This window comes from Ascidiella aspersa, chromosome 3 (genome assembly GCF_963924565.1).
Source record: "Ascidiella aspersa chromosome 3, kaAscAspe10.2, whole genome shotgun sequence".
Lineage (NCBI taxonomy): Eukaryota > Metazoa > Chordata > Ascidiacea > Phlebobranchia > Ascidiidae > Ascidiella > Ascidiella aspersa.
The window spans coordinates 6,297,824-6,322,601 of record NC_139449.1 but is presented as its reverse complement, the minus strand read 5'-3'; the positions used below and the strand labels follow the sequence as shown (position 1 = coordinate 6,322,601).

The following is a 24,778-nucleotide window of genomic DNA, read 5'->3' as shown; positions in this document are numbered from 1 at the left end:
ACAAATCGCATTCATGCCTAAACTATAGGAGCCAGCGTTAAGCAAGTGAACGTTAAAACAATGGCAATGGCTTTACTCGGACGTGGTTTGTGTTGTAGACGATTCCAAGCCAACGATGGACAGTCACTTGCACGAGTGGAGAAGTCAGCTGACTAACTTGGTCGAAAGATTGCAACGCGAAGCCGAAGAAAAAGACATCAAAATAGCCAAGTAAGTGTTTGTCTAAAAAGGCCAAATTTGTCAGGACAGCTTAACCAGTTTTTCGGTCATTACGCCCGCGGCCCATATTGTTCATGTTTTGTTAGTAAACTCAACGGACAATCGCCCTAACTAATAGATCAAATGTTTCGGTCATGTTAAAGACTGGGTGAAAGTGAGTTAACTAAACATCTGTGGTTGATGTTCTTAATGTAGCAACCTTTGCTAGTATCTCTTTTGAGATATAAGTCGATAGAAGATTAATTACCAATGCATTTGTCTTGTGCAGTTCGCTGTAGCTTTACCAGCCTTAAAAGTAGATATTCGTTCGGGCTATTTAAAAGATCATATTTATACCGTGAGCTGTCTGGTTCATTGCTTTTTTAATCGAATGCCATGTTGCAGAGAAGGCTAAATTGAAAATTAGACAGATTTGTGACGTAAAACCTCACCCCGAGTAGAGTGGCGTGTAGTTGAATTCCAAGTGAGATAGCCTCTAACCACAGGTTAAAATTGAACCTGTCGTTCGGCCATTGTTTGCATTCAGTCGGTTCGCATCTTTCAGCTGTTTTTTTATCCGCCCTGAAATTGCTTCCCGTTAACAGACTAGCAAAGCAAGCCAAAGAGGCCACCGACCGCTACGAAATGGCGACGACTGGAAATTCTGAAAACCCAGAGGCTCAGCTTGTCGAAACGCTAAAAGTAAGTACAGTTTGGTCTGCACTTTAGGCCATTCCATTTTTTTATTCGAACATGATCACCGCAGGGTGTATTTCTTCTTTTGTGGGGTGTTTATTTTCTTAAAATCGTGTACAATGGGGTGATGGTAAACCCTTATTTTATTTATGTTTCTTCAACTAAACGTTTATCGTGATATCGTCCTATTATTCTGCTTTTAAAGATTATTGGGTACGTTTAGGGTGAATCTGGAAAATCGTACTTGATAGGGAGAATAATACGAGTTACGAACTACTGCTGTAGTCTGTTATTGGAGCTGCTAGATACTCTTCTCTGACTAAACCAGTGCGCGAGATTAAACCGGAGTACGCTATTTTCTAAATTGCCGTTTTCTTATCATAAACTAAGTTATATATCAATTGGGAATTCGTCAACCATGATCAGGCTTAGTTAGTCGCACTTAATGCAGCAACTGGTGTTGACACACTGGGGCTGACGTCCGATGAGGTTTCTAAAGGAAATCCTGAAACTTAGTCGAGCTCTATACACTCAATAACCTCAGCCGCGCATCACGTGATTAATTGATTCACACCGAGGAAGTAATACTCACGTCTCAGAAACTCAGTTGCTTCTATAGATTACTACGTCTGATGCTACTGAAATGTACGGCACGGTTGTGATTTCATAAGTAAAGTCAAACCTTACTTTACACTTACAATTACCGATTTGTATTTCGCAAATGGACAAACTTCTAACGTGCAACTGCAACTATGAAAATTAAGTACAGTTTCGTATCCCCCCAAAACAGCTAGACCTAAGATGGTTAAGGTTTAACCAGCGACTGATTTTAAATTTCGTAATCTTCCTTTGCCCCAGAGAACAACAAACACAGTTTAATTAAACCAAGATGCATCAAGATCATAATTTCGTTATTTCGCGGTTAGCGCGGCTCAGATAACAAATCGCAACAACTATAACAACATGTATCGATTTTCTTGGAATGCGCAAAATTGCAGTCGCTTAATGTTAACAAAATAAACTCCGATTAGCGTTTGTTTATTTCAAATCAACGATTTATCATTTAAACACTTCGACCAAGAAACGATGCATTAGAAATTAAGTGATATAGCTCGCCACGGCCATATACATATTGCATATATACCATTTTTTCCATCTTTTTACATGTACAGCGGCAGCTCCGGCAACTCCAGACGCGTCTCAGTGAAAAAGAAGATGTGATCAAGTCGCTACAGCGACAGTTGATGCAGTCTCGAAACGACAAGGAGTCGCAGGTAAATGCGAGTAACAACACATACAGCCGACAGGATGTTAATATGTGTTAGCCAGCTCATCGCACTGCACAATTCAACACATTTCCGATAAATTTCGATGAAGATTGGCAACAACGCTATATATTTGAATTAATAGTCCTATGTGCATTTGGGTCGCGCTGGTTTATCAGATGAACTGATACGTGAAGTGTGACCTATAGGTTGTATTACTTTGATAATTGTGACCAACCTTTCTTTAAACTGGATTAAAGCAATCTTGAATGCTATGCAAAATACTTATGAAATAGATGCAATACATTACAACCATCATATTATAAAATTGAAAACTTAAAAGACGTCGGCATTAGAAAAATAGATAGAGCGCTTTTAATGCGGTTTAACATCACAACTAAAAACATTTTACATTCGTAACTCAAAGCTTGATTCGAAAACATTTAAATACTTGAAAAATCCCATCTTAATTTAAAAAATCATGCTCGGATTTACCTCTACAATGCAAACATGCAAAGTGTGTAAAATGTGTTCTAAATTTACCCATTATCCAAATGGTGTTTTTTGCCAGTAATTTATATATATATAACTTTGTAAAAATCCCTCTTGATTTTAGATCTGATTGTAATAAGCAAAACGCCCTTTGAACACAATTTTGATTGTTGCACTTTAAAGATTGAAGATTGCAAACAAGTTGTAAAACAAACGATTTGTTTGAACGAAATGCTCTCATTCTCATTTGCTTTCTTCCAGGTTTCAGTTGTTAAGGAAACCGTCGAGATGGTAATCCGTGAAAAGGACTCGGAGATCCGGCGGCTCCGAGCCCTTTGGAGCCCCAACGGATCCCAGACTCCGATTGAGGAGGAGGACGGAATCTCGGAGGACATTGTTTCCCGGGCAACGAAGCTCCTTAATGTCCGTGAAGTGACTCCGGACGCCAAGAACACGAGATTCGGAATTTCGGCCGAGAACCGCTCCTCGAAAAGCGTTCATGTAAGTTTATGGCATACCTATTTTTATGTTAAGGCAGAATGCCTCGGACAGGTTAAACAAAATTATGTAAAACGCCAGTACGAATCTTTTATTCGAACTTTACAGCATGTGATGTGAACGTTGGATAAAACTTTACAGTGCTGGGCGTTCCTTTGGATAAATCTTTAAGATAATGAGTTGAGGAATGCATATTATTAACCAGTTATCCTATAGGGTGAACTTTTTCCTGTCGTTTTTAAAGCTACTAATTGAAGTTATATTTGCCAGGATAAAAGTTTCTTAATACATTGTGCCTAAGTATGGACGAAAATCATCACAAGCAAAAACATATATCGATAAACTTTCGGTATAATATATGCATAGTATTAAACAAAAATCTGTAGTGTTTAACGTCGTCACTATTCCATGACCAATTTAAATGTTGTATCAAAGCTGTATTTTAATACCGCATCGTATACTATACAAAAACACCCTATAAGTAATATAGGTAAATATGCTGTACGCAGATAAATGTCAACAGGCTTTACAAACGATAAACCGTATTTCTTGTGCTGTTCCCTTACTTATATCAGCACTGAAATATTTAACACTAACCGCTTTCGTATAGGTTCAAGCTGTACCGAAAACCGCCACACAGATCTCGCAAATCCGCAAAGCGTTCGGCGGCAACGTCTTCCTTAAGGGCCTCGACGCCAACCAAGTTCAACAGCTGATGGACTGCATGGCTCACCAGACCGTGACCAAAGGTAGTCACGTGATCACCGAGGGCGAGTACGGCAATCAACTTTACGTGCTCGAAGCTGGGAAGGTATGACCGGGAATACAAAATGAGAGTTATTAAGCAACAATTTAGACAGTGGTCCATTAAGACGAAATAAATAATAAAAGTATAAATAAAAAACTCACCTATCGGAATAAAAATCTAAACCCGTTTAAATGAGCCACGAAGAAAGTATCAATTTGCTAAATAATTTTCAAACCAATAGGGAATAGGACGATTTAGCCCTTTTTTTAGCAGCGGTGTTTGCCATTGGTTTATATTAGGGTTGGCAATGGGCTTGGTTCCAACGGTTAGGGATGGAAAAATTAGCAGTGATTTCGTGACAAACTGGGGCCAGGTTTGAATTTAAATTGCACAAATCCCTGGATTACCTCGTATTCTAAAGTGTTTAGTTCCTATTCCGTCTTAATTTTTCAATCTTATCACCGCTGCCGGATAAACAACCAAAGTTCGAAAGTTAGTAAGGTTGAGTTGCTGCTTATATGATAAGGTAGACTTTTAACACCCACCTGTCAAATCAATCGTTGCACAATTAATGATTCGGTCAAACAAAGTTGCCATGCCTTTGGCTGTAGGCTAGGCACGTTTAAAGTGTCCTACACAAGCTAATTATGTTGCAATGTTTACGATGGCTTCCATTTGCAATTATATTTATATATTTCGTATTTACCTTGTTTCCTTGTGCCAACAAAGCATGTTGCGCAAAAATAGGTTAACGGGAGTTCATGTAAGGGTAACTAAGGCAGTTTTGTCCCTATTTATTTTTATTTTACAACAGATCTGTTTATTATATTGTTTATGTCAGTCCATTAGGCCAACAGTATACGAACTAAAGAAACCCATAACTTAAAATGACGTATTTTTTGTGAGGTAAACCAAAGCATAAGAGTTGTGTTCAATCAAACTACGACAAGTTTACACCCACCTTGTAACTTGCATGCTTGTGTTATGTTAAAAATAAACCAAACAATGTAAATAAATATTAGGGGCTAGCCATTATTACAAGGAAAATATCATTTTAACCTTTTTTTTTATTAGTATTAATCTTTTTACATATGCACCATCAAAATTGCCGAGAGAAACCAGCAGTTGAATTGTTTTGAAATGTGGTGTTACGTCATTCAGCTGCTTATCTTAACCCCACGGGATCCTAGCAGACCGCAGTGAAATCAAATTGCGCCACTCTAGTGTTTTTATGTGACTTGTTGTTCAACCAAATCAACCGCCAAGTGTAAGTTCGTGTCAAGGGCAATACTTGGCCCAGTCATTAGAGGATTGAAAAACACCGCGAGTGATTATTGCGCCACTTGTCGAAATCCAAGGCCAACAACTGAGTTTACGATTTTATACCGTGAACGGTTTCCATGGCCGCCAGAAATGAGCCCTTCTCTGATTTTCTTCTACTATTTATGTCTTTTAAATCCGCCGAAGAAAACAGTTATAGCGTTGGCTTCGTATGGTAAGTATAATTATAAAAATTGGTCAAGTGTTAAAAGCCCAAAATGTGGCCCAAAGAGAGCATTTCAGTTTTGTTAAACGGCCCAGTGCGCACTCGAAGCACTTGCGGTGTCAAACCGGGTATCTTCGTTCGCGCTTGACTAACCGAGCGTTCACACTCTTTCAAGGTCGAAGTATTCCACTCCAAGGGCACGCGGCACGTGCACGTGGTCGACCTTGACCCGGGAACCCTCTTCGGGGAGCTGGCCATCCTGTACAACTGCAAACGAACGGCCTCGGTCAAGGCAAAGTCTGACGCCAGTCTTTGGTCGCTCGACCGGAAAGTCTTTCAGGTATAAAAAAATCACAATTTTAATGGTTAAAATAAATATTGCAAAATATTTATAACTATTGGACGCTTTTTAGATATATAGAACCACCTTTAGAGCAACAAGCCCAAAATATCTAAGTTTATTTACTATTTTTTACTTCGAATGACAAACAAAATGTTTCTGGAAAATTTGCTACTATCACTTGTTTTAAATACATGATGACTCTTAGACAATAATATTGGACAATTTGTTTAAACGTTATACTACCAGTTAAAAACGGTCATGGTAAATTCTACAAAACCAGTAGGGATCATGCATTGTCATGCGCCCAAACGTTTATTCCTTGCGTGTTTAAACTAATTAAATGAATAAAAAAGATTTGACGCGCGAATCTTAATTATGTTTCTCGTATGTCTTAACCCGTTTTGTTTAAATCGTTGAGCCAGTGAGCCTTTCGATCCTGTGAAATGATAGTGTTTGAATGTAAGCCAACACGAAGGAAACTTTCACGCTACACGCGATTTGCCGTTTTTTAATATAAAAAACACGTCGCATTTCGAAATAGGTGTATAACGAACTTGTGGGGTCACATTGTGACGTAATTTTTGACATCACTCATGAGAATGTTTTTCATGGCCACCAAACAAAAATCCTGGTCTCCAAACAAAAAATCTCTGAACAAAACCTTGCCGTCTTCGTGTGGAAGTCTTGAAATTTCCAGACGTCTAATCGTCAAACCTTAGTTTCGATCTTACAACAAATACGTCAACACTTTTATTCAGTCGATCGTGAAAAGAAGCGGCCAGCAAAAACGGGAAGAATACGTCCGGCTTCTCAAAACAGTCGACAAACTTAAGTCGCTTTCCGACAACAAAGTGCTGCGAATCGCCGACTGCGTGGAAGAGGTCCAGTTCCACCAGGGCGATTACGTCATCAGACAGGGTGACGTCGGCGATAGCTTCTACATCATACTCGAAGGTCGGGTCAAGGTCACTCAAAACCAGGTCGGTCCATATTCTTTCTATTCAGTTATTTTTTTCACAGTGTTGTAAACAGTCATTTTGAAATGGCTAAAGTCCCAGTCAAGTCATTTGTGAAATAACTTAAGTCCCAGTCACAGTCATCGGTTGCACAAGTCGAGACCCAGTCAAGTTATAATTAGTGAAAGTCAACTCCAAATCAGGTCCTTGTCATCAAAATAAAACGTTAAACTACTAAAACTGGTATACTCGTCCGACTAGAAGCGCACTAACCAAAGAACAATTAACACAAACGCAACATATAGCAAGTATTTTTTTATGTGCGAAAATTTAGTTAAATAACCTATTTTTAGAAATAATTGCTTAATAAAAACATTTTATTTTAACCCAAGTCATTTTTCCCAAAAGACTTAAGTCAAGTTAAGTGATTTGAAAACAGTGACTTAAGGGCACCTAAGGCAAGTCAATGACAACACTGTATTTTCAAAAGGTCTGTTTTGAACAATAATGCGAGCAAGTTGTCTTTTGCAACTCGTAAGAGGTTATTATAGTTCTTTGTATTTTGTTCCGGAAACTTGTGTGTTTGTTTAGATTCATTGTCTTCTCGATTAAAAACGATACTTTGCAAACAACGCCAGGCCAAACAAAAAGCGTGTGGTGTACTACCTGCGTTTGTGATTTCAGTCCTTTTTGTCCTGCAATAGTTTATTTTGGATTGTTGGATTACAGTTGTGTGCGCTAAAACTACTAGAATAATAAGGGGTATAAGAGTGTTTCCACTCAACTGAATGATACACATAACATTGAAAAAACAAATCAATCTCATTTGACTCTGCGATACGATGTGATTAGATATTTCTACTCGAAACCCGGTTTATTTCATTTCTACTCGAAACCCGGTTATTTTTACTCTTAACCCGGTGTGTTGTGTAATATTTAAATCCAATTTGTACCGTTTTCACTTTTCAGCATATAATTTAACAAAAATAAAACCAATACTGAACTTTGTTTAATGTTTCATTTTTTAATTCTAGGAATCGCTTGGTAAAGGAAAGGCACACAAAGAAGAATTTATTTGTCATCTCGCAACAGGTAAATGGAAAAGAAGCATGTTGAGCATGATGTTTCCAAAAACCGGGTCTTAAATGTGTTACATACAAAAAGTGGTTGATAAATCGGCGAAAATTTTATTATGCTAAAACATTAAATAAGAAAATTACACCGAGACATTGTGTGGTGTACACCAGTGCTTAATTTTTTAGTCTCGTTCACCCCTAGCATCTATCTCCAGATTTCATTCACCCTTGTCTCATGATATGATAAAACTATCTCGTCTATATATAACAGCACAAAATGACTTAAGGTTGTTTCGATTTTTGTTAAAATCAACTTAAGCTAAGTTTTACCATTGTAAATCTACAATTTCTCGAGTCCAGGAATATAAAGCTAAAAAAGCACAAAACAAAGTCACCAAATTGTTGTACTTCTACTAAGGCTTCCATATTTTTAGCACCCAAAATGAGGACATTTTTTTGCCTGCAAGTAAAGCGAAAATAGAATTGTTACGTTTGAGAAATACGTGCCATATCCACAACATTTTGTCAGCAGCGGCACCCTTTGTAATTTTCTTATGACTTGCACCCCTACGAAAAAAAGAATTTTCAATTAAATATCTCTGGGACAACTAAAAAAAATAGTGTATTTTGTCGTCGGTCGCGCTAAGCGCGAACAAAAAGGATTTAATTGGTTGAATTGACGCTATATACTGTAAAATCAGGAGGCTTTTCGCAAAACATTTCGTCCCCCTGTTGCTAGCCTGTTATCTAATTATATAAAATATGGATAAAAAATAGTTCGAACGGTGGATGACTTTTATCGTTTATCTATAAGTTAGAAAAATTATAATTAAATAGGGCCGTTATACCTTAGATGATATGAAAACATGGAATGGCACTCAAAGAGACTTTTTGCTCAACAAAGTAAACACAAATAGATAACAGAAGATTCGCAAATTTTTTTTGGTAATTTTAATGTTAAAGCACAGATTGTACAGCGCTGTAGGAGTGGTGTACAACCAAAACGAAAACGATACCATTACAATCAAAGCAAAAAATTTAAATATTAACTTAGAGCTCGCCTCCCCCCCTACGAATTGCTTGGAGCCCCCCTAGAAACCCTTTTCAAACCAGCAATTCAGCATATTTCATGGCTTAAGTATTTTGGGAAATAAATACAATCTCTCGCCTAAAAGTCTTGTTAGAAGTATAAGCAACTAACTCGAGATGCGAAAAAATAGGACATTTGGGCATTTTTGAGCGTCCTCGATGGACCATTCAGTTTTTTTAAGAAAAGGGGACAAATCCTTCTAAAAGAGACGACATATGGTAGGCCTAACTCATACACTCAGTGCAAACCAACTTAACTATTACGATAAGCAAAAAAACAACAGGTTTTTTCTTAGATTTGCTTCAGAAAGTTGTTTACTGTAGTGAATATAGGATGCTCCTGAACTTTCGTTCACCCTTATTCACCCCTTTCGGTTGGTTCACCCCTGCAAAAATTTTGTTCACCCTGGGGTGAACCATTCACCACTTTAAGAAACACTGGTGTACACAACTGTAATCTACAGCCTTATTAAATTCCTGCTATAGTGATGTTTTAATATCCACTGATTTGGATGTATTTATCGTAGGCAACCAATCTACGCTGAGACAAAATACCACGTGTATTGATGTAGTCTTAGTTTATCTATATTTTTCACCAGGTGCACTTGTAGAAATAACTTTCCGATTTTATTAGAAGTTGTGTTTTTACACTAGTAATAGTATGTTTATACGCAAGTTTGGTTATCGATTATATATACTATTTTGCATACATTGCTGTGTTATTGCGTCCAGCATTTTTTGTAATCCTGGTAATGGAGATTAGCCTATTCTAGGCGCAATTTACTTTGTAAACGGATGAGTTTGCACCTTTTTACATTTGGCGGCCTAATATAGGTTGAACGCCCATTAAATCAATACTACAGACGGACGGCGTGTTTGTGCTTACCTTTACAAAATGGTCAGTTTACACACCACACTATAACCTCACCAATGATGAATAATACTCTGTAGGCCTAACGACTTTGGCAGGAAATATAGAAGGCAACTCACTCGTCCATAAGAAAGTTCCCAAGCACATGACCAACCTCCGTTTATCAAACGTTTCTATCTTCGCCAGTTCAGCTTGTGAACCAAATCCCCTGCAGTTAGCTACACTATACCCTTTGAAAATTATTTATAAAACTTTGCTGGTTAAAAATACACTATGCACTATAACCTCACCAATGACTGTATTCCTTACTGATACCTTCGCGATGATTGCTTTTCAAAAATATTTTTTCTCAATTTCAGTGATTTGTGTGTAATTGCTATAAATTGTTTACGAAATAACGGTTAAAATTTACTTTCGCTACGCAATAAAAATTGACCTCAAACGTATAATCCATCGCGAATAATCCACATACCTCTGAACTACGGAGGTTTATTTTACGATACTGTGTATTGGATTAGCGTCAGAAGCGCGGTTAACTAATCCGCTGCGTAAATAACCGCTATCATTTGTGTTTGCGGAGCAACATATCTTGCCTTTTAACGAACGGTGCGCGTTTACATAGCACAATTCGTCGTACCTTCCGTTCGCCTTGACTGTTCAAACGTGCTATTTATCGAATATAGACATGCAAACTTAAAGTATGTGATAGCGGAAGTTGCACTTCATAAAAATATGAATTTACAGCCACGTGTTTAGCCAATTTTAAGTGCTTTTAAGCGTGTGACGTTATATTGACGATTGTTCACTGTCATCTCCTATTTGCATTCCATAGCGAACGTAGGAAAGTTTATCGCAAACTCTATCTACTTCCTTTATGAGGCCGTTTTAGCTAAGTTTCACAAAACGTACAAGATCTTGGTTAAAATGCGTCGTGCATTTACGTCACACTCATTCTTCCCATCGTTTATCCGCAAGAAAACACGGCGCTCAGATTTACGTCAAAAGAAAGATACCATCCTGATAATACCAATACCCTATTGTACAATCTGTCATGTAGTTGCTTTGCCGCTTTGCCCGCTATAACAGAGCTTGGTTCATTGTACAAATAGAAATTGGCCTCTATCATTCAACGTGTACTGTTGAGCCATGTTTTTATGTCGACAAATTACAATGAACGTGTCAACACCATGGTCTCTCCAACCGCTTGTTTAGCAATGCGTTCACCATGTAAATATTAAATGGAATATTTTAACAAAACGATTTACGGTTGTCTTTCAAAATGCATTTTGAAATTAAATTATAGCTAAGCTTTAGGTCCACCTCGCGCGTTCCATTTGTTGTAATTTTCAACTAAATTCCAATTCAATAAGCTTTGAATAAACAACAAGTCAAGACATAATTAGACCAAGTGAACTCCTATAGTCAAGTCCTTGTAATACAAAATGAACTGTTACTTAAAAAATTGGCAAACTTGTCCGATTATGAGCAATAATTCAAATAAAGCACAACAAAAACGAAAATTGTATTTCATGTGCAAAAAATATTAAGAAAGAAAGTAATCAAAACATATCATTTTAGCCCAAGTCATTGTTTAAAAAACTTAGGTCAAGTAAACTCATTTTCATGAAAAACTTAAGTCAAGCCATTTGAAAACAATGACTTAAGTGTATGTAAGTCAAGTCAATGACTTGAGTCACTGCAACACTGGCGTGGTACCGTACTTCTAAACAAAATGGTCAAACAAAAAGCCTACGGTAACTGCTCTTTTAGTTTCTGTTTTTAACGTTAAATAAAATCTTATTGATTGCCAATCCTAATAACACGGTACAGTTTTGCTCAGACTACTGTTACATTAAGCTTCTTCTAACATCTTATCGAAACCATAATGTAATTACGAAAAGTGATATGTATTTCTGTTAAACTGTTGTACATTATAAGCTTAATCATATTCAATTTTAGCACTACGGTTAGGTGCTAATTTTGTTTATACTATTCTTCACAATTTGAATAGGTCTTCCGGTGGCCAAGCTGGTAATACTATCATTATACCTATACTATTGAGTTTTTGTTCAAAGGCGAGTACTTTGGCGAACGTGCTTTGCTGACAGAGGATAAGAGAGCGGCAAACGTCATTGCGGAGACCGATCTTGTGCTTCTAATGCTCGATCGACTTGCCTTCAACTCATTGCTCGGATCACTCGCTGATGTAAATATATCACAATTGTGCATAAAAACTCTTTTAACTGCTTCTGCAACCTTGAATTAAAGATTATAAAATAACCTTAATTGCTATTCTTTTCTCTTCTTTATAATTTTTCAATTTTTTTTAAATTAAATTACTGCGATGAGTACTTTGATAACGTTATGGCTATTATTTTAAGAAATCGCAAGATTAGGCAAGAAGGCCCATTATTGTAAGAAGGGACAAGATTGCCAAATTCGGACAAAGCTTTTTCACACAAGAAAACCTATTGAGCACCTGAGCGATTAAATATTTGATAAAGACAACAACGTATACGTGTTTCAAAGTACAACACAACGCTTAACTGCACTTTACGAAGCCATATTTGCTAGAACTTATATTTTACTATCGCTCTTCCCTCCAAAAAAAAACGGATTTCTGACAGAGTTAAAGGAATGGGACAAATAACTATAGGTTGTGGCGAGTCACAATTTGTTTTACTGCAAAAATCTTTTGCCATAGTTGAGTGGTATTTACTTAACCCAATAAAACCGATAATCGTCAACACATAGTTAGAACCATATTAAGCCTAAAAAATGACACAATTTGCTATGAAAGCGTTGTCACCTACTGATTTCACTCAGCCCATCAGGGGATTATTATGATAGAGGGCCTTGGGGAGCAAAAAGGTGTCCTCGCGTGTTATATTTTCCACCGCCGAAATCGCGTCGCGGTTTTCGCGTGCAAAAATCCGTTTAATAATTCAGATGGAATTCTAATGTCCATTTATCTCTAGTCACTTTGAATTTCCTATAGTCCAAAATCAACACGTATTCAGCAAATCAAGTTAATCCATCCACGTGAGTTCATACGCATCAAAAATAATGACTGTTAAACGTACAGGACTCTTTTATTGATTTGTAACAATAAGCAAATACAAACATTAAACATAAGGATATAGTGAACCACAGCCTTTGAATGTTTTTGGATTGATTTGTATAATAAAAAATCTTTGAAACAAACTGTGGTTATACAAAAAGTCTTGCAATTAATTTGCCCGTCAAAAAATTATTTTAAAAACCTTTGAAAACCCTAAATTTTTCCAAAAAGTTTTGAATTGTTTAATTTTTGCTCCATTATCGAGCTAACCTTTATCTCAATAGTTCTTATTGTAAACTATTCGTTATTTTGTAAATCCACTAAGCTCGTATATTTAAACAGTGACCGAAGTCATTTACTCACCGGTTGTTTCTCGCAGTTCGTCCGCTCGCCGTCTCAGCAGAGCATTTCACCAGTTGGAGAAACAGTGGTCGACGGAGAGCTACCGTCCGTTACGGAAGAAGATGGACCCGATGAAGGTATAGGATTTTCTTTCCAGCTTTATTAAATAGTCATAACTAAAGAAGATTTGCAAATATTCAATATCAAACTTCCTACCTTTGTAATCCCAAAACTATAAGACTACGACCATGAGCGGATCAAAGCGGGCAGGCAGCCATACCATTCTCCAAAAAAATGAATTTGTTGCCCATTTTAATTAGGTAAATGCATTTTTTTAGCTACACGCGAATCTGGTTATTCTTCTACTTAGTATATCTTGACTCAATTCAAAATTGGGTGATCCAAAAAAGCGCCGTGTGTCCAACCGAACCTTTGAAAAGGAATTTTGCGCAACTCAAAAGATATAACGGCGTTTTGCGCAACAGGATAACACCATTGTAGCTTTTTTGTTGAAATGAACAACTGTCCAATTCTAAAACTTGAACTGTGTGGCGTTTATAATGTTACTTTTATGGCTTCAATTTTCGATGTACCTTTGTGACGTCATATCCGAAAAATGACCACCCCAAAACAAAATTTCTTTATCCGCGTCTGGACTAGACTTGGTCGAGTCCCCACAATGGCTGAGATTTTAATGCATCCCACATTACAATTTGTATATTTACGGAAGACTTACCTATCTGACGTTTAAAATCGTAAAAAAACACATGTTCTAAACATGTAATAAATAAATTGCAGATGAAGAATATGTGCTGCAGGAGCCAACCGAAAAGGTTGTTCGTATCACGATAACCACTCGACCAAGCAGATCAACCGAAGCAATAATAAAGAACACACATCTCGAAAACCTTCAGGTAAGAATTCTTTGTTTTGTGGTAGAAGAGGGTATTGGATTACTCGTAAAAGGCATAAAAATCACTTAAGCAGCGCCGTTGATTGATGACGCCAAAGACGCGTTACACAAAAAACACGCGGACTACAACAACAAACATAAAATAGTTTCCTATTCGCGGTGAGTCCAAATAAATACACTATAGAAATGTATTTACTTAGCCGCGAACGACAATGACATTTGCGATTTCATTTGTGAGGCTAAAGTTTTTTTGCTCCATCGTTTTTATAACCTCGTGAGCGACGTAAGGCCAGTAACACATGATCGATTGATTGTAAACTGTATCACACCTGACAAATGACAAGCAACCATTTTGTCGCACGCATTGTACAATGTATATTGCCTTTACGTGTTGATTTTCATCGACACAACTCTAAGGCGATTGTATTCAGTAGCGATAAGACGCGCTTTCTCGTGGGCCTAAATGGGAATTTTTATTTTCCTTTTCTATTTATTCGCGAATGAATGCCATTCGTTATCTTTTGCAACTTCAAGTTTCGCGCTTGTTGTAACAAGCAATCTCTCAAAGCCGAGTGATTTTAGACCGCTCTTTTGGTTTCGCGTAAGTGGTCCTGAGTGATTGTGTTATCAGCGTGTTTTTACAGCGCAGCGATCAAAGCGCAGAGTCATGTATTGTTGTAATCCGCCAGCAAATTAAAAACGACAAACGTAGACCTATGTAGAGTAAACACACGGATAAAGACCACAAAACCTTTTTTATAAGTTAAGTGCGCATGAATGATATCACGTGATTACGCCTAATCTATTTGAAAAAATGTCTTCTTTTCAGTCGATTGATTGATTGGAACAAGATTTATGAAATACGATAGCGAGTAGCATGTTTGTTTTTTCTATGATTATTTTCACACTGAATTACGCTTTTTAGCTGAATGCTTATTTCAAGCTATTGAGAATAAAACTGAGAAAAACACATTTATGTAGGAAAGCAGATTTCATTATGACTTGAAACAGATTGCTGCTAATTCGGCAAGTATAGGGAAATGACCAAGACTAAATTACATTTTTGGTGCAATGTACTTAAAGTTACCGATTCCACTTAGCGTACTGTCTATTTGCTTGTAGATCTGTCTACTGCCATATTTAAAACTAGGTGCTGGTTTGTAGTAATTCAAGGCAAACGTTTTCCCTATGTGTACAATCATCAGCCATTTCTCAAATTAGAAAATTAATATCGGCCAATACATCGAATTGCGTAGATTTGGCACAATATTCCCAAAACTTGATTAGATTGGATTTCATTAACCTTTGGACTTTTTCTTATTATTCCTAAACTTACTTTTCTAATTTCTTACAAACCTGTTGTTTGAATGAACTTCGGCTTTGTTCTAATGGGCAAAGTATCTTCGCACTAAGCCCGCTAGCAAACAGCTATATATGTTACGTATAACTTAGTAGCTCTTAACTTTTCCACGGTCGGATAAACACAGTCGCAGATGTAGCAGCTGCTACTGGCCCCGCGCTTGGTGAACAAAAATATTTTTTTTGCAAAAAACATAGTTAGTAAGTAATTTTTGGCTTGAATATTATAGTTGTAAGATTACCTATCCCAACGTCTGTAAACTTTAAAAAACAGTAGTTTCCGCTATAAGCAGTGCCTTGATCGAATGCAGTCACAGTCACAATAATGTGCCCGGTACTTTGTTCAACGTTTTTCAGCCTGTATACCCAGAAGTGTTAACTCTAAGTTTTCAGCTTGGTTTCCCAGTCGCACAACAAAAATTGTAGAATGTAAATCCCGGTCATTATTTGTACATCAAATCAATCTTCTACAGGCACCGCACTTAGTTAATCCGACACTGAACCTATTTATATATAACCACGAGGCTGTAATTTTGACAAATATTTATATGTGTGTTATTTCATCAAAGATAACTTTTAACAAAAGCAGTATCCATTATAAAAAAACTTCCAAGATTCATTTCATTGCATTTGATTAGGTCCAACTGGCGTTGTTTGATCATTACTAAATTGCAGGTAATAGATTTTTAAATTACGTGGGGAAATTGAAATTTGTGGTTCTGCTAAACGCTCAGATCCACTGTAATAACGAAACTATTTAATGAACATTATTGCAGGTCTTGGCGATTCTCGGCCAAGGCGGTTTCGGCTGCGTCAAGCTGGTTAAGGTTCCGGGAGTATCAAATGGAGCATTTGCTCTTAAGTCGATCCGAAAAGCGAAGATTATCAAGACAGGTCAGCAGCAGCACGTTCTGGCAGAGAAGAATATCCTGCTGTCGATCAAGTCCAACTTTATCGGCAGATTGTACAGGTAACCGTTAACTGGCGAGTCGTTTTTTTTTGTCTGTGTTAATCTTGTGACTATAGGGATGATAAAAAACGTTTTTTTACAATGGGACTACTCGCGATTTTAACATTTCCACTTGCTTTTTGTATAATAGCTTACCTTTAAAACAAACTCTTCTGTTTTGCGAAAGTCAGAATGGCCTATTTAACGCCTATAGTTTTATTATGAGTTGCCAAGCCCAGTGGGTTAATAAATTGTCGCTATTTTAAATCGATTTTTCGACATATTTTTAATATCATTTTAGAATGACTTTGTTATTCCTATTTAGGCTTGTTCCAAAAACCTTACGCAATTAATCTATAGTTTAAGGTGAGTTTAATTACAAGTCAGATCAGTTAGAGGGCTTTGTTAAAACCCCGAATAATTGTTCGAAAGTTGATCGACTTTCAATCAACACGAAAATAGATTTGCGCTCTAGCGAATATAAAAAAATCATGTTTTTCTGTCAGTAATAACTGCTAGTGAACCCAACGAAATAACTCTGTGGACGCTTACAATACCATGATTTCCTGTTTATTAATCATAACTGTAAGCAAAGCAACCGCCTCCGCACATATTGAACCCACATGCCTAAAATAACCAGCTGTTGTAAGAATATGCAAGCATAAACTCGAATCGTTGTTTTATGCAGCGACTATTAACCGACTGCTGATATTCGATAAACGAGTTGCCATTTTATTACTAGAACAACTCTCCAATAGAATTGATTTACAAAAAAGCGTTATACAAGCAGGGGCGGATTTAGGAGTTTTGTTTCCTGAGGGCCGAAACACTCTTCAGGTTTGATGTTAAAGAGATACGTCATAATGTGAAGTTATAAAACAATAAATCTGCATCGCTTAAAGCGCGGAAAATATAACATGGCATTGATAAAATTGTGACTGTTGAAAACGCAGAAAATTTTATATGAATTATATATCTAAACCGCAGCATGTAATGTCAAAGTAAAAAGCAAATTGCGCATGTTTTCAGAACCTACCGAGACGAGTTGCGTGTTTACATGCTGCTGGAAGCCTACCTCGGCGGCGAGGTATACGGCGCCCTCAAGCGGAAAGGACCGTTCGACGAAAAATCCGCTAAGTTCTGCTCGGGATGTGTGCTCGAGGCACTCTCTTATCTTCACGAGCGAGGAATCGTGTACAGGGACTTGAAGCCGGAAAATCTAATGATCGACCACACGTAAGATCCCCTTGTTGAATTACATCTTTTCTTGAGTTATTTTAATTGTCACGAATACAATAATGTTCCCGCTATTTTGGATTAACTTCGATGCTTTAGCCTATAACCATAAGTGTTAACCATTGATTTCGCTTTTTGCTGGGTTTCTCAGTCGCCCAAAAAACACACGTGTTTACTTCGCAACTTTGCTTTATTGCAATAATCATCATATCACTTTTGAGTTATTGTGACGTACTACAGGCGGCTTGTCGTCTACTACAACACAAGTTTAACGTATTTAGGAAAAGACGTTAAATACAAGCGTTAGATACTAATTTGTGACAATAATCAATTTAAAAAACTCATTTTAAACGAACGTCTCGAATGTGGTGATTTACAGTTGAAAGGTTAACCATCCAAATACAAAAAAAACAACTAATACATTTTATCGCGCTGTTTATGGAAATAAAGATTTAACGAGGTTGATTGATTTTGAGTAATGTTTTTAGTAATTACTATAATTTTCATTTTCACAGTAAAAAATTGCTGCAATTAAGTCAAAAGTAGGGATGCTCAAAGTAGAATATCGAATCCTAATCCCATCTGGATTCGAATCCAATTCTGCCGTTTATTTCGGGTAATTGGAACCGATATAATTTAATGTTTTACCGCCGATTGTCGCGCCTAATTGCACAAACGCGTGTGGTAAGTAGGCCTGTCGCCGCGGCGACCAATTTATAGTGCTTGCTTTAAATGTAACCTCGTAGTGCAGTGTCAGCGATTTTTCGGGCGACCAATTGCCGCGTCTCGCAATAACGTTCGTCTAATAATTAAGTGTCAATCAAGCGTTATTGGGCGAGCTTCTAACGTGTAATGTCTGGTGTGGAGTTCGCAAATTCCCTAAATGCGTTAAGTTGCAAAAGTAACATAGCGTTGCAAAACGTGCTGGCCGTCCACAAAATGCGCTATGGGGTTACTTAAGGTCAACTTTAGGCCAATATTCAGTGAAGGTATGCAGTTATGCACAACGTAATTGTCAAGAATTCGTTATGTCAATAATAACTTTGTATTCTTTGCAGTACATTATTTGACTGCATAACAGATCATGTTAGTCAAAAGAGTTTTTTTTATAATGTACACGTGTTAGCAAATTGTTTGTGGCCCTGTAGGGTAGATTAAGATTAATCCCTTCCCTGAACAAAATTGAGGATAAATAATTTATTAAAAATATACTAGGATTCGCTATTCTGGATTCGTTATTCTACATTCGAAACCTATTATTCTAGAATACCGTTGGATTCTACTTTGAACATCCCTAGTCAAAAGGCTGTAAATTTGTAAAAAAAATGGTAATGATTGGAGGTTGTAGTAAGACGTAGTAAGAATACCAAGCCCATAGAAATAGGTATCATTTTAAACGTTTCAAATAACACCTTTTCATTTTTAACAGAGTCAAATTAATACTATTGTATGTGTTTGAACAGGGGATACGTGAAACTGGTCGACTTTGGCTTTGCCAAGCGGATCCGTTTCGGCTTCAAAACGTGGACATTTTGTGGCACACCCGAATATTTTCCTCCTGAAATTCTGGGCAACACAGGTTGGTTGTGGTATTTTATCATATGCATGAACTGTATCTTTCTGTTTTATTTGGTAGCATGTAAGTACGATTTTTAGTCCATATTGCTGGAGGTTCGACTTATAGTAAGAAAATCAAAGCCGATGTATAGAAGTAGAGGTAACAATCCGAAAGAGTTATTTAAAACTTTTAAACTCTTATTGTTATTTATTGGAAAATCAGAACAAAATTAAGAAAAGAGTAATTAATTTGTTCAAATTTTATAACTCATGAATTGTGAGTCATTTATAATTATAGAACTTAATCTTGTTGCAGTTCAAAAAAAAACTGTAATGTAAATTTAGAAAATAAACCAGGTTTATTATCCAAGCGTACTGCTAACCGCAATTGCAACTGTCTGTGTTTTAGACCTTTAAAACAAAATTTGTTTAATTATTGCTTGACGTAATATTTATTTTTTTGATAATCATATAAAGTTATTTGTGCTTAACCTGCTAATAGCACATTTTTCAAAGTGCCCTGTTTGCAATACTAATTTTAAAAAATAAGTTTTGTAGATTAAAAATGAACAACATATTTGTCTTGTGATTTAAAATTAAAAAAAATTAATTGTAAAATTAAGAACAGGACTAAATGACAAATACTGTGATTTTTAATAATTGGTTAAGCCTACAAGAAGAAATTTAAAATCCTGGAGCCTTACCCAATCCACTATCGGACCCTGATTTACTTGTTGTCATCCATAGTTCAGTCTTGTGATTGTTGCGCTCTTAAATAACGGCTGACTGATTACCGGCGTCTTAAAACGATTATCCGTCGTTTTTTGCACTATTTGGGATCTTTAATTTCAAATAATTTAGCACTTCGCTTGGAACTAAAGAAACTGCTGTGTTTTGTGGCCCTGTCTTTTTGTTGTCATCCATACTTTAGTGTTGTGATTGTGGCGCTTTTACATACGACTGGCCTTATTTAGGGGCGTCATAAACCAACTACACGTCGTTTTTTTTTGCATTTTTTTTTGTTATTCTTTCAATCTGAGTTATCGATCAATCCGTGTGGAAAAGAAACTACAGTACTGTGTCACGTGTAGCTAAGATCACACTTACACTTTGTTGCTTTTTATTATACAGGTCACGATTTCGCGGCCGACTGGTGGTCGTTCGGCATCCTCATCTACGAGCTGCTGACACGTTCCACTCCCTTCTATGCGTCAGACGACATGTCGGTGTATGAGAACATCCTCAGCGGCATCGACGGCGTTAAATTTTCCAAGCGCGTTCATCGAAGCGCCGAGGTAAAAATACAATCAAGAATGTGTTTTCCGTTTTTGGAAAAAAATGTTTTCGGCGCACCATGCTGTTGTTTTTATTTTTGAAACATAATTTCAAGGATTGAACACGTGTCGATAAGTTGTTAAACACGCTAACTGACACCATCACGCTATACAAAATATATGTTCAATGTAAACACATTATCAAAATTGAACCGATAAAGAAGTTGTTAATCTAAAATTTTAAAAGGAACGTAATTATCTCAGATCGATGTTTTTCTGCGAGTAGAGCAATAGCTAACACCGAATTTAATAGGTGTTTATCCGTCTTCGTATTTCTAGCACTCGTAAGGGTAGTCAGAATTACCAAAATTAATTTGCAGTTCAGAATGCGCTCAGGTGGTCAGTATTTTCTTGGTTTTTTTCGCTTTTGTATTCTGATTCTGATTTAAATGAAGTATAACAATTATCTTTAAGCTCCTTCATATTTTCTGTGTTCGTACGGTTCTGACGTAAGTTTCCAAAAAAAGTAGTAGACTTTGGCGTATTTTTTAAGCCAATGCTGACCATCTATAAATTTAAGCCGCATCTTAGCTTCAGTTTATATATACATACATATAATGTTGAATCTCTTTACTTTGAAAACATATTCATGCAAAGCTTCTAACCCGGGCCGACTACAAACTAAAGATTTCCCGACCTATTGAATTCAAATGATTTGGCTCTGTCATCTATCCCTACATTAGTGTGGTTATGTGTTTCAAACGATCTTTTCAACACGCTGCTCTTGAAATATTCCAGTTGCTGATCCGAGCCCTTTGCAAGCTGGAGCCTCGAGATAGACTGGGGTACCAGAAGGGAGGCTCCAACGATATTCGCAAGCATCGCTGGTACCAGGGTTTTGACTGGCAGGGGTTGCGGTCCAACCGCATCCCTTCACCCATCAAGCCCCAGGTGAAGAGCCCCACCGACACCAAGAACTTTGATCGTTGCGTAGAAGATTTGGGAGATGAGCGTGAAGACCGTGAGATCCTCGAGTCGGCCACTCACGGATGGGATGAGTCGTTTTAAATCTAGGTGTTGAATGAGCGCCTTCGTGAATGCTGCAATGAACGAAGTGACTGTTTTGGCGCTCGCTATACAAATGGTTCAAGCCTATGAACCCGTCTTTTTGGTGTCCAACGAAATATTGCTATAAGTCAATAATTTCAACTCCCTGTTTTCTTTATGCCCCTTAAGCCAGTAAATCAAATTTTAGGATCAGTGTTCAAATTCAAACCAATACAGAAGTAGATAGAATTTGAACGTTTCAAATATATTTATATTCCTTTTTAACATATTGTGAAAAATAAACAAAGAGTTATTCGAAACGTTTAAAAAGCTACCTACATCTGTATGGGCTTTGATATTCTTACTTTGTCTTACTACAACCTTCAAACATTATGCTCAAATATTTAAATTATTTAGTTATGATATAATAATACCACGTTGAACTTTGAAATAACTTATGACAGTTTCGCTACACATGTCTACAGCCCACGATGTGTGGTTCGCGAATTAAACGTAAATAATTTTGTGGTCAGCGGCGGTGGAAGCATTGACCATATAATCCTATGAGTTCAATTTGGTCTGCTGTTAAACAAAAAATGTAGACTGTTGTGTAACGGTGTTGTAGCCACCGCGATGTTAAAAAAGAAACTTTACGGCGTTCGGTTAAATGTGCCTAACACTTGTGAGAGGTTTCTATCTGGTTTGCTGCGGATTTATCATTAGCGATTTGGCATAATTTATCCGCAAGAATGGCCTATGGTCATCAGGCGGGGAAAAGATAATTTGTTTGTGCACAATTTGGCAAAGCGGACTTTTTATTTCTTTACCTTTGCTATGTTGAGTTGTTTTGCGTACACTTATTAGCTTACAAAAAAAGTCTAAGATAAACTTTAGCAAAGAGACTTACTTCGCGCGATAACAGATTGTGCGTTTTAATGTTACTTAACAAGCAATAGTTATATATGCGTTTTTCTTAAGGATTTCTTTTACTTTTTTGTTATTTTGTGGAATATGCTTGTGGGTTTCCAACATGTTTATATTTAGCGTACTTGTATGATGTACCTATATATTGACTGTTATATTGTTTTTATTATAACGAGAGTTTTCTATATAACTGTGAGAAGTCACATGTAACAAGCTGCAAGGATAAAAAAGGAAACCTAATGACAATGTTTATTGCACTGTTTCGTATAAAAAGACAAATGGAAGTGTTTCTTATGCATAAACGCAATGTGATGACACTTATGCCAATAAAGATGTACTTAAAAGGGTTTCACTTTTTGTAACAGCACTTGAAATCCGAAAGAGTCATTTACGTAAGGCATAATCCTAAAACTTATTTAACCAACAAGGCGTTTAAGGATGGAGATTGTCTTAAAAAAGTGAGAATATTTGAAAATAAATTCGTTTTTTTTGCAAAAGCTTGCAGTAAACCTTGTGGCTTTCAATATGCTCAATACTAGCTTTTAAGCGTGAACAATTAATAGCGGCTTACTTTTTTTCACGCAATACAAACGAAGGTTTTTCTTCAATGTTTTCTGTGATGAGTCTGGTATGTCTTGTACTTACTCAATACCTCACAGCGATCATAATGTTAGATGACGTTGTGTCGTATATTTTAACGCTTTTCCAATACTTCACAAAATGTGTTACACGCTGCGACGTGCTTTGCTTTATAAACATTACTGTGGTATTTAAAATGAACAAATCGCAATACAAACGTTCCCTTTGAATTCCGCATATGGCACTCTACGTTTTTTTTAAGAAATTTTGATCAATCTATAGAAATACCCACCGTGCTTAATTTTGCATTAAATTTTGCGAGTGTAAGTTGGCTAACTACCACTCAATAAGAATGTTTAATTTGTTTACTAATATTTGGCAAGTGACATTACGTTTATTGATGCCTTTGACATATTCATTTTGGTTTACGTTTTCGTCACCCAAATTTATTTAAAAATCGATAATATAGGTTTAAATCTACAAAGAAAACCTTTCGTTTTTGACATTTGAATAAGTTTTATAAAAAAGTCCATTGATATTTGTCACTTACACCAAATTTTAATTGATGGTGCTCTAAAAGCCATTTAGTAATATTTAACAAAAGTAGGACATTATACAATCCTGTCTGACATGTTTGGATTTTTATACTATTTCTTAATCGTAAAGTAAAATTGCATATTTATGTTACCATGTAAAATATTGATATCTCCATTATGTTACTAACCACTCTATTATTATGTCGCACCAAGCTAAATCATGAAGCATGTATAACGACGAAATGTTGCAAGTGCTGTGTTTTATCGCTAAATCTCCTGAAATATGAAGGATGTTCAGGCCAACGAAATCGTTACGCCAACGAATTTGTATTGCAAACTGTTCCTATTTGTGTTTTATCCCCACTGTGTGATTAATTTTTACTTTACTTCAGCGTGATTGCTAATTTTGCGTTTGTTTATTATTTGTTGGCAATTATAGTGCCAGTGCGTCACGAATAAAACCTTGCACAATAGCTGGGGGTATAAGAGTACATCTATTAAGGCAGTGGTCTCCAACCTGTGGGTCGCGACCCCATGTGGGGTCGCCTTAACCTATTGTAGGGTCGTCATAACTTACCGATTCCTGTAGTTTAATGGTTTCATTGCGCTCGGGGTGCAAACTATCTCAATGAGTATATTAGAAAATTTTTAAAGGAAATTTAAAAATCGTGTTTCATGCGCTAACCTTAAATCCAGGTGTTAATTTGAACATTTCATTTCATTAAACATGTGTAACCACGCTATTGTAATAAGCTAAAAATTACCTATCAAAAAAACAAACTGGGGTCGCATGTAAATGCTGATTTCTTTTATATGTAGTTTTGCATCGGTTAATAAAAAGGTTGGAGACCAATGTATTAAGGGAAGCAATGCGCATTGTAGTAAAACAACATGACAATATAGAAACTAACACAACTATTTTCTTATAATTTAAGATAGGAAATTCCACAGACGAAATGAATAAACACTTCAATACCGTCACACAAAAACAACACTTTTTTTCTAAATGGCAGTTATTTTTTCAGATAACTTAAAACTATTGTAAACAATTAGGATTAGCGAAACGCCCGAAATCTAATATTTAGTTAAATTAAGTTAATTAAAATTGTTAGGATGTGTTGGTCTTCACAATTTTATCCCGGATCCCGGTGTAAGAAGGTGATTCATGTAAACATCGACATGCGATCTATATTTTTATCAGTAGAAAACATAAAATGTGATTTTGTGTGATTTTCTAAAATATAAAGGCCTTTTTTTACAGTGTAAATTGGTCTCTGTTAAGA

At 36.5% G+C, this 24,778-nt stretch overlaps 1 protein-coding gene across 1 annotated transcript; it reads left to right on the top strand.

Annotated features, from left to right (window-relative positions):
* LOC146158936 (cGMP-dependent protein kinase 1-like) lies at positions 1-23,413 on the top strand. Its single transcript, XM_083383759.1, has 16 exons — positions 1-210; positions 804-900; positions 2,067-2,168; positions 2,913-3,152; positions 3,760-3,960; positions 5,559-5,723; positions 6,485-6,706; positions 7,717-7,774; positions 11,794-11,924; positions 13,159-13,258; positions 13,920-14,035; positions 16,170-16,363; positions 17,372-17,578; positions 19,042-19,157; positions 20,267-20,430; positions 21,208-23,413. Exons 1-16 carry the CDS (start codon positions 116-118, stop codon positions 21,475-21,477), a joined length of 2,478 nt encoding a protein of 825 aa, XP_083239885.1. The 5' UTR covers positions 1-115; the 3' UTR covers positions 21,478-23,413.
* Positions 23,414-24,778: the final 1,365 nt, after the last annotated feature.

Excerpts from the sequence above, each read along its gene's own strand:
- LOC146158936 (XM_083383759.1), top strand. The coding sequence starts at position 116 with ATGGACAGTCACTTGCACGAGTGGAGAAGTCAGCTGACTAACTTGGTC. Across the intron at positions 211-803 it reads AAAGACATCAAAATAGCCAA|ACTAGCAAAGCAAGCCAAAG; the intron begins GTAAGTGTTTGT and ends TCCCGTTAACAG. Across the intron at positions 3,153-3,759 it reads GCTCCTCGAAAAGCGTTCAT|GTTCAAGCTGTACCGAAAAC; the intron begins GTAAGTTTATGG and ends GCTTTCGTATAG.